The sequence below is a fragment of the Peromyscus leucopus genome, chromosome 7, assembly GCF_004664715.2.
Source record: "Peromyscus leucopus breed LL Stock chromosome 7, UCI_PerLeu_2.1, whole genome shotgun sequence".
Lineage (NCBI taxonomy): Eukaryota > Metazoa > Chordata > Mammalia > Rodentia > Cricetidae > Peromyscus > Peromyscus leucopus.
In genome coordinates, this window is record NC_051069.1 from 34892263 (window position 1) to 34903358 (window position 11096).

Genomic DNA, 11096 nt, shown 5'->3' on the forward strand with positions numbered 1-11096 from the left:
TACTCTTGTGACCAGTCTAGTGAATACCCTAAACTGTCATCATAGAGCCTTGTCCAGTGATTGATGAAGGCAGATGTAGAGATCAACGGCTAGGCCACCAGGCTGAGCTCCAGGGATCCAATTGATGGAGAGAGAGAAAGGATTCTGCAGGTGAGGGGACGTCAATATAATGATGGGAAGACTTGCAGAGATGACTGGCCACACTAGTGAAAGCCCATAAACTGTAGACTAGTGGCTGTGGAACCCACATGGGACTGCACTAGGCCCTCTGCATATGGAAGATGGTTGTTTGGCTCGAAATGTTTGGGGGAAACCCAAGCAGGAGATTGGATCCATCTCTGAAGCATGGGGGCTTTTGGAATCTGGTGCCTATGGTGGACACCTTGAGGCAACCTTGGTGCAATGGGAAGGGGCATGTACCTGCCGGAGGTTCAGTGTGCTGGGCTCTGCTGACCCCTCCATGGAGACCTACTTGGGGGATGTGGAGATGTGGGGTGGCTTGGGCGAGAGGGCTGGGTGAGTGGGAGGAGGGAGAAGGTTTGTATCTGTGGGTGGTATGTACGAGTGAGTGGAAAATTTATTAATAAAGAAAAATTAAAAAAATCCACTTTCTTTCCTCTCAGAATTCTACATACAATGATGCAGTTTAATGAAGTAACAAATGTAAACTGAGCATGTATCTTATTTTAGATATCAAGATATGTGAACTTTAGTCAAACATTAAAAATACAGCCAGATATTATGTGGGGAGAGAGTCTAAATTGGAGCTCTTCATCTGTCCCTCTCATAGTAGCTCAGTGAAGAAGAGGGGCAGGAGGATTGTAGCCATCAGAGGGGACAGAAGAACCCACAAGAAAATACACGGGCAATCTGAATGAACTAAACAGGGCACATATGGGCTCAGAGAGCCTGAACGGTACAAGCATGTGTTCTTGCAGGGGTGTTGCACCAGGTCCTCTGTGTAAATGTTGTGGCTCTTAAGTCGATGTTTTTGTGGGAATCCTAACTGAGAGCAGGTATGTCTTTGACTCTTGCCTACTCTCGACTCCTTTCCTCCTGTGGGTTTGCATTGTACAGCCTTCCTTGTGAGTGATAAAAAAAATTAAAATAAAATATAGTTGTGCTGATGGTGAAGATGCCTGTGATGACTCTGATCTCAGAGGCTACAGACTAGGAAGATGGTAAAAAAATAATTTTTGTTTATGTGAGTTTGTGTCAGAAAAAATAATACACAATGTCTTGAACAAATGTAATTGTACTGATAACAACTGCCTTCTTTTTGGGGTTGGCTGTAGGAAGGGCTTCTTTTGGAGGTGGCAGGTGACCTGACTGAAGGCAAAAATGTCTGATCAACATTTAAGCACAAGGAGGGACTGAACAGCATTTCAGATGCGGCAACCATCTCTATGATAGGTCTGGAATGATTAGGGAAAGTGATGAATGCTATGGGAAAGGATGGAGCAGAAAAACATGCATATAATGTAAAGAATAATTAATAAATTGAAGTTGAATCAGTTCATTGTAAGAAAAAAAAGAATGAATGTTAAGAAGCCACAATAAAAATTCAGGTGATATCATCCCAGCTGATCAAGAACAGAGAGGAGAACAAGGAATAGGAGACCATGGTAAATGAAGACCACATGGGAATAGGAAAGAAGCAAAGTGCTAGAGAGGTCCAAGAAATCCACAAAGATACCCCCACAATAGACTGCTGGCAATGGTTTAGAGACAGCCCGAACTGACCTACTCTGGTGATTAGGATGGCCAAACACTCTAATTGTCGTTCTAGAAACCCCATCCAATGACTTGAGGGATCTGGATGCAGAGATCCATGGCTAGGCCCCGGGTGGAACTCCAGGAGTCCAGTTAGCGAGAAAGAGAGTTTTATATGAGCGAGAATTGTTGAGCCCCAAGGTTGGATAAAGCACAGGGACCAATAGCCAAATGAATGGAAACACACGAACTATGAACCAATGGCTGAGGGCCCAAACTGGATCAGGCCCTTTGAATGGGTGAGATAGTTGATTTGCTTGATCTGTTTGGGAGGCATCCAGGCAGTGGGACTGGGTCCTGTGCTCATTGCATGAGTAGGCTGTTTGAAACCTGGGGCTTATGCAGGGTCACTTGGCTAACCTGGGAGGAGGGACTGGACCTGCCTGGACTGAGTCTACCAAGTCAATCTCAGTCCTCAGGGAGGCTTTGCTCTGGAGTAGGTGGAATGGGGGGGGTGAGATGGGAAGAAGGGAGGGAGCAGGAGGGGGAGAACAAGGGAATCCATGGCTGATATGTAGAACTGAATTGTATTGTAAAATAAAAAAAAAAAATTCAGGTAATATCAAACATACAATGGATTTCCTTTTCTTCTTTCCTCTGAATTCTGAAGCTCAGTCCATGTTCATTTATAACTAATCTATAGTGAAATTGATGAAACAACAAATTTTAATGACAAATATTTTCATGTCCACTAGGAGAAGTGATGTTTTCTTTGCTGTTACTAGATGTCATTGAGGCAGCAGCAGGAGTTAGCTGGATGTCCTTGATTATGTCTCTCTCTCTCCCCACCCGCTCAGTTAAGTGTGTTAAATGGAAAGATCAGGGAAATGGTCTGTTTTGAGTCCAGATTCTCTAAGTTTTGAGTCCTTGTCCTTTCAGTCTTAGAACTATTATTAAAACTTCTGTGGTATACATTAAATAAATGATATGCATTTTAAAAGTACTACATATTGTGTTTAAATATCAATTTTAAGGGATATAAGTTGAGCAGTTTTTTTCACTTAACTTTCTGAAGTCAGTATGTATTTGATACCCAGTAGCCCCCACTGCTTATTTTAGTTTTGTTTTTCATTGAGACAGGATTGTATTTTGTAGCCCAGAGTGGCCATGAAGTTAATCCCTTGAGCAATGAGATTGTAGGTGTGTCTACTATTCCTGGCTTAACAACCTCTCAATGTTTGATGATGGCCTGCTGGTGGTTCCAGCATCTGCCATTGCTAATATCTATGCAAGCAACTGATCATAGCTATTGGGTTTTCTGTTATTAAAATTAAGTTGGTTGAATTTGTGCTAACACACATATGAAATTAACTCAGGGCTATTTAAGATTTATATATATTGCCGGGGCGTGTGGGCGCACGCCTTTAATCCCAGCACTCGGGAGGCAGAGCCAGGCGGATCTCTGTGAGTTCGAGGCCAGCCTGGGCTACCAAGTGAGTCCCAAGAAAGGCGCAAAGCTACACAGAGAAACCCTGTCTCAAAAAATCAAAAAAAAAAAAAAAAGATTTATATATATCTATGAAAAACCATATTTAATTTTAAAATTGCAAGATCAATTCAAATTATAATATAAATGGAAATATACTTCTGTCACATTTATCATAAATATATTAGAATAATAGCATATTCAAAAGTAATTATGGAAATATATGTAATATAAGTATGTCAGAAAGCATTAAATACACATGAATATACCTTCATTTTGAAAGGATTTTATTGGTGAAATTATACCATTGTTATATACTAATTTACTTATTCACTCATTGAAAAGCAATTATGCCCAAGAAGTCAAGGTTAACTACAAGTCATAGGAACTAGGTCATTATACATGAAACTCATGCACACACATAATGGCATATATGTTAAAAAAGCCTTATTTTTGAAGACAGGATAAATTGCTGAGTCATCTGAAAAATAGGAGTATATACATACTTATAATAGGATCCTTTAAATAAAAATAAAGTAGGAATCTTACGCATTAGATCTCAGGTCATTGTGGGTTAAACAGCCTGCTTTTCTTTCTTAGTGATATGTAACGCTCCATCAGGCATCAGGTCTCACTAATCTTGATATTGCTGTCTCAGTACAGTTCCACATTGTCTTCATTTTCTTTGTTTACAGTGGCTTTTATGCAGGTGTGTTCCTGCATGAGGTTTTGTTCATGTCCCCTTCCCCAGGACAGGGGATTTGTAGTAGTACTATTTTTAGTATTTTTGAGGACCCTCTGTACTCATTGTCATAGTGACTGTCGTAGTGGACTTTCCCATTAATAGGGTACATGGTGATACAATTTTATGAAAATATATTTTACATTCAGAGACTGGGCTTCATACCAAGTTAATTATACGTCTGATATCACTTAAGAGCTAAGATTGATATCTTGTTGTATATTCAGGCTGTTTGTTTAACCTGAAATTAAGAGAACAATGTAACAAGCCACCATATTTGGTTTGAATTTTCTGTCTTCAGCTTTTACAACTTAAGCTAATGTATAGCTTTGATGTTGGTTATTAATTCTTCTATGTCTATGACCAAAATTTATTCTTATAGGCCCCTGACTCAGAGTAACATGTGTGTAAGTATATGTTGTGAGAGTCATTTGCTAAAAGCAGCCAATATGTTGGAGCAAACTTACAAAATAAGTATCTACCATACAATTTGAAAACAACATGCAGGTGTAGCTTGATAATGCCTCTTTGAGGTTATTTTTACTATTTTGAGTGAGTTGGGGAGAGTCAATAAAATGACTTCTACTCTTTTAAAAATCTGTTACATGCTTCTGTAAAGAATCCTTTGTCTCTTTCTCAGGCCAGACTTTCTATGTTGTTCAAAAACTATTGAGCAAAACCCTTTGTTAGGAAGAGATATTAGGGCAGTCAGAGAGCAGATAGATAAACACAGTAGACAGACTACAACTAGACCAGTAGCCATAATCTATGGGCAGACAGAAGACACAGGGAGCAAAGTGGTGAATTCAAATTTAGGCTTGCTCTTGGTCAAATTCCTTCAAGAGGAAGTCTGTGTTTTCATCCTTTATTACATTATTGACACAGATGTATAACTGAACTTTTAAAATAAAAAACAAAATAAGACAAATTTAAATGGCCCAGAACAAAATGTTGACTTTTTATTTTATTGGGTAAAGTGACTGGAAAATAGAAAACTATGTAGTACGTAAAAAAGAGAAAGTTCTGGACTACAGCGCTCAAAAAGCAGAGGTTCTAGAAAAGGAACAACCATCCCATGTAGAATTGGCAAAAACCTAGGGAAGGCTCTCTTGTACGAAAATGAAAAAAAAATCTCTAAGAATCAAGGAGAAAAGTGCCTCAATAAATATATACCTAGGTCAGATCAATGTGCTCCTTAATATAATATAGTGATTATGAGAGATTTCAACATTTTCAGATTTGTATCACAGAAGACAGTCCATCAATATATGAATGGGCCAAAAATTCCCCAAAGGAGAGTCATAAAAACTGAGGAGAAGTTGAGAAGAAATTAGAGAAACACAGGGTATAGAATGAAAACTAACCAAAATTAATTTATGGAAATCAAAGCAACCTTAGTAATGATGAATGAACAATTTCCAATATTTTAAAATACTTGACAATAGTAACAGGAGTATTGATATAATTGAATTCCTATTTAAAATAATAGTGGCAGGAGACATCAAGAAAAGGTTGTGTATACATACAGTACTAGTAAGAGACTACTAGTAAGAGTAAGTGACTGCTAAGAGACCAAGTTAGAATCAGACAGAATACCTCAAACATAAGAAAGAGCCCACAAGTTTGTACAAGTGAGAGGCTGCTCCACCTTTCAAAGAGGCAGTTCCTCTTGGTTTTGGAGGCCAGGTGAAGATAGTGAGAAAGGGAGATATTAACGTTAGATTGTTAACCAGCTGCCTGGATGATGTGAAAATAACAGAAGAAATGAAGAACGGTGCAAGAGGATCTCTGGCCATCATAAAAATGTTTGAACTTTGAGCATACCAATAGGAACAAAATAGACTGATCTGGGAGGTGGACATAGTAGCAGTCCAGGCTTTAGAGTGTGGGAAGCAGATGACTTCCTGAGTGAATGCCTGTCGTTGACATGAGTACAGCCATATCAAGTACATGAATGCCTTAAAACCAGGGAAACGGCAAACCTTCCAAGAGTCAATCTCAAAGAAATGGCATAGACTTGCCATGGTCTGTGTGTGGATATGTACAGAAAGTATCAGCTACAGCTTCCTCCTCCTAGATATTTACACTCTGAGAATGCCCTTCTACAGAAACCTTCTTGTGAGATTAGCTAAACCCATTTCCTTGTTCAGTCTTATGGAATAAAATTGCCTCTTCCTTCAGCCATATACAATGAACTCACTATGGTAAATTTGAATAAGAATGGCCCTCATAGACTCATACATTTGAATGCATGGTCATCAATTGGTTAAACTGCTTGGGAAGGATTAGGAGGTGTAGCTTTGATGGAGGATGTGTGTCACTGGGGTTGGGCTTTGAGGTTTCTAAAACCTATCCCAGGCCCAGTCTCTCTTTGCCTCCTATTTGAGGATAAGGGTACAGTTTCTCAGCTACTGTCACAGCACCATGCCTGCCTGCCCTGTGCTGTGCTCTCCACCATGATGCTCACAGACTCTAACCCTCTTGGACCCTAAGTCTGATAAACTCTCATATAAGTTAGTTTGGTCATGGTGTCTCTTCACAGCAATACAGTATAAGTAGTACACCTACATCCTTGATTCAGATGTATAGAATAAAGAGCTGAGTTTCCAGGCTATTTCTGGTGCATCCCCATTAGAGTGTCTGGTTCATCCAATCTCAGCTTTTCTGTATGTATATCTGTGTGTTTTTCCTTTCTTTATTACCTAAGAACCCTTGTCATGTTTTCAGGATACAACCACGTGGACTTCAGAAGTACTGTTAGACTAGTGACTCACTTGGACAATTTAATCATAGTAAAAATGGACAGAGGTGATCACTTATCCCCTGCCACAGCCATTATGAAAGTCATGAACCATTCTTTCCTTTGCCCAGTCTGTCCTTCTCTCTTCTTTTAAATTCCTTTGTTTTCCTTTTTTAAATAACAAAACAAGAAAAAAGTATTTCACTATATAGCCTTGGATTTGTAATCCCTCCGCTCAGCTTCTTTAATGCTAAGATGCAGAGAGTATACGTTTGGACAGAGTCTAACATTCTTAAAACAAAAGACAGATTAATAAAAGACAAATATGGTAGATAAAATTGTTCAAGATTTTGAATGAAATAGGTGAATAGAAACCAAAAACTTAGAGATCAAAGAAAACAGTCCAATGTTATGGCTAAGACTGAAAGAGACTAAAAAGCTATGTATAAGTGTGATTGGACAAAAAGTAGGAACTAATTAGCAACTTGAAATATGAAATCTGGCTAACCTGTCTATTCTGATTCTTCTTGGTCCATTTGTATCATACTCATTCATCCTGAATACATGCCAAGACTCCTTCTAGAATGGAGGCCATTGATTCACTCTAAGATAGAGAAGGTAATACAATTTCTTAATGGTCAGCTGACTCACACACAGAGGCATAGAACTGGGAAGAACAGTATGTCTATTTTCTGGTTGATTCAGAGGGGAGTGATTCTATATTCTACAGCTTAACTTAAGTAAGTTCTTTGTTATAATGGTCTATTTTATTAGAGGATTTATCCTGAAAGAGTATCAATGTCTGCATTAGAAAAAGTTCAAATGACCTACGAGGCATGTTCTATTAGAATATCATCAAGTTACTTAGCAGAAAACTTAAAAGCCAGAAGGGCTTTTTTGTTTCAAGCACACCATTTTCTAAGTCTCAACAGTGCCCATGGAATATATTAGAATATCTAGACAAGTTTTATTAGCCTCAACTGGCATGTTGGTGGCAATGATGTGGATTATAATACTGGCATACACTAATGAGCAGGGTTAAGGGATGATGTTCATTCAGTGTTACACTGGAGAGCAACACTGCATATATTTTCTTCCTCTGAATGTCCATGTGATGAGGATGAGAAACCCTGGTTTATCTGTATAAAGATATGGAACAGGGAAGGGGGATTGCACCTTTTTATACATCTAGGACAGTCTTACCTGCTATATTATGTAGATCATTGAATTTCATTAAAACAATAATATGATACAAGCTCTTCATCTTGATTCATATTACTATCATTACCATTACTACAGTGCTCAAGTTAGACCTATAGGCCTATGTGTGAAAAGAAAGGTTTCTCCCTTGAGCCATATCCCTGATCCTCTTTCAAGGGCTGTATGTTGCAGATATCCACCCAATTATGGATATGAAAATAAAATTAACAAGGCCAGAAAATTACAGCTTTGATATATAGTTTCATTCTTAAAAAATAGAATAAATCTGGATTTAAACTCAGACTTTGAGTGCCTAGTTCTTTCTTCCCAATCTTTTTGCTCCACAACTTTTTTTTCTTTTGTAGAATGGTCATCTATGAACTAATAGTTACTGATCAATTGCAAGGATTTCTAGAAAATTACTGGAAATGACAAGTGAGTATGTCCCTGGATTTTTTTCTTCGTGAGTTGTGCAGGGCATAATGAGTAAAATCCTGAAGGGAACTACCCAATACTCTGCTCAGGGAATGAGGTATTCCTGGTGGGAAATCACAAACTAAGTAGAACTTTGAGTCTCAAAAGAGACAGTGTTTATATCCATGCTACATGATATAAATACACGTTCTGTTACTTCTACCCTAAAGGGACTCACTCAACCTGAAAGGTGTCACCAAGGAGAGAATAATTTTCTATACTTCTCTGGTGGTTATTATTGGGTGTCAATTTGACTATAATTGGAATGAACTATAATCCAGAAATGGAGGACACACTTGTGATCCAGATCTTGAGGCAGGAAGATACATGCCTTTAATCCAGATATTGAGGCCAGAAGACATACCTTTAATCTGGGCCACACCTTCTACTGGAAGCCTATATAAAGATAATGGAAGAAACAAGGGTTCGCTTTTCACCTCTTTATCTTTGACTTGTCATCAAATCCATTCCTTCTTTAGGATCCCAGCAGACTAGCTGAGATACCCAGCCTTGTCTGATTGAGCAGCTACTAGATTCTTGGACTATCCACTCATAAGTAGCCATTGTTGAACTGCAGCCTGTAAGTCATTCCAGTTAATTCCCTTATATAATATATAAATGTTAAACGTCATATATATTCATTCCATTAGTTCTATGACTCTAGAGAATCCCGACTCATACAGTTTTTAATATATTTTCCAAGAATGCTAGGTTATATAGGTCTCACTTGAGTGAAATGATGTATTAGATGCACATATGAGATTGTTATTTTCCTTTGTGAATAAAGAAAACTTGACAGAAATCCTTAAAGTAAATCATGTCATTTCCCTGGCATAGATATTTTAGGATGTTAGAGTCAGTTTTGTATTGATAACTAGTATCTCCTCATTATCAGAAACTTAGATCCTTTAGGACATTTGACGTGAATGGGCCCTGTGTAGTCCAAGAGCACTGACACATTAAGGTGAGTAGAAATTAGTGTTTCTCCAATCATCTTTATCTATTTAATATCCCCTAAATTTCAGAGCTATATGAATCATGGGTTCAGAAGAGAGTGATATTTTATTTCTCTTTTTATTCCTAATCCTTAATGAAGATTAAAGAGAATGGAAGAAATGGTTGTTTAAAGACTTTAGGAATTGTGTCAGTGTTTTCTCAGAGTAGATGCTCATCATGGATAGAAAAAGAAGAAATAGGGATTTCTGAGGAATGAGAAATAATGTTCTTTGAATATTATGCTCAGTGAATGAAGACAACCATGAATGAGTAACAACTGACTCTAGCTGTCCTTTTGGAGTCAGTGACAGAGGTCCCTGTTAATGTGACCCTTTCCTACTGTTCCTACAGATCTACTGGTGACACAAATGGCTATAGAGAATGACTCTTCAGTGAACGAATTCATTCTCACTGGATTGACAGAGAATCCTGAGCTCCAGCTGCCCCTGTTTGTCATCTTTCTAGTGAACTTTGCAGCCACTGTTGTGGGAAATTTGAGTTTAATGAGTCTCATTTTCCTGAATTCAAACTTACAAACCCCCATGTACTTTTTTCTCTTTAATCTGTCCTTCATTGATTTATGTTATTCATTTGTCTTTACTCCCAAAACACTAATGAGTTTTGTCTTAGAGAAGAACAGAATTTCTTTTACAGGATGCATGACTCAGCTGTTTTTCTTCTGCTTTTTTGCAAATTGTGAATGCGATGTCCTGACAGTCATGGCCTATGATCGCTATGTAGCCATCTGTCAACCCCTGTTGTACATGGTCATCATGTCTCCTAGGAGATGTTCCCTGATGATGTTTGGTTCTTACATGATGGGGTTTGTTGGTGCCTTTGTCCTTACTGGGTGTGTGATCCGGCCCAACTTTTGTGATTCTAACATCATCAACCACTACATGTGTGATATCTTCCCTCTTCTCCAGCTCTCCTGCAGTAGCACCTATGCCAAAGAGCTTGTGAGTTCAGTTGTTGTCAGCACAGTAGTCATTGGATCCAGCATCATTATCTTAATGTCCTATGCTTTGATTCTTTTTAATATCATTCAGATGTCATCAGGTAAAGGTTTGTCCAAAGCCATGAGCACCTGTAGTTCTCATATAATAACTGTTGCCCTATTCTATGGATTTGGGATGCTTACACATATCAAAACATCATCAAATGAATCTGTGGACCAGCGGAAAGTTTTCAGTGTATTTTGTACATTTTTGCTGCCCTTGCTGAACCCTTTTATTTACAGTCTCAGGAATAAGGATGTCAAGCTTGCTATAAGGAGAACTCTGATGAGACTCACAGTGAGTTAACCACTGTGGCTGCCATGGTCCATGTTTCTACTTCAGGTGTTTCTCTATGCTTCATTTTCTTATCATCTTCTTTTCAACATTCTCTTTCCTTCCATTCATCTTTCTTTTTCTATTTTGGTAAGATTTCCACTTTATTATTTCTTCTGTTTCCTCCACAAAAATTCTTGATTTGCTTATGTGGTAATAAGAAAATATTTTTGATCTAGGAACTTAGCTGAATGTGGATCCAGCTTCATCTTTGTATAGAGTTCCATGATGACATATTTTGTATCTTCAGACAACTGTATATACTATGTACTTCTACAACAAAGGAAAGCCACGGAGTTGAGTGCTTTCACATATTAGTTTCCTTGTGTTGTACTTTTTAGATAGGAATTTTTAGAGCTTTTCCTATTTCAGGTCTTTTAAAACACTTGTGAATTGCATTAAAAGAGAGAATGG

At 38.2% G+C, this 11096-nt stretch overlaps 1 protein-coding gene across 1 annotated transcript; it reads left to right on the plus strand.

Annotated features, from left to right (window-relative positions):
• Positions 1–9710: 9710 nt before the first annotated feature.
• LOC114689104 (olfactory receptor 143-like) lies at positions 9711–10655 on the plus strand. Its single transcript, XM_028863523.1, has one exon. It carries the CDS (start codon positions 9720–9722, stop codon positions 10653–10655), a length of 936 nt encoding a protein of 311 aa, XP_028719356.1. The 5' UTR covers positions 9711–9719.
• Positions 10656–11096: the final 441 nt, after the last annotated feature.

Excerpts from the sequence above, each read along its gene's own strand:
- LOC114689104 (XM_028863523.1), top strand. The coding sequence starts at position 9,720 with ATGGCTATAGAGAATGACTCTTCAGTGAACGAATTCATTCTCACTGGA.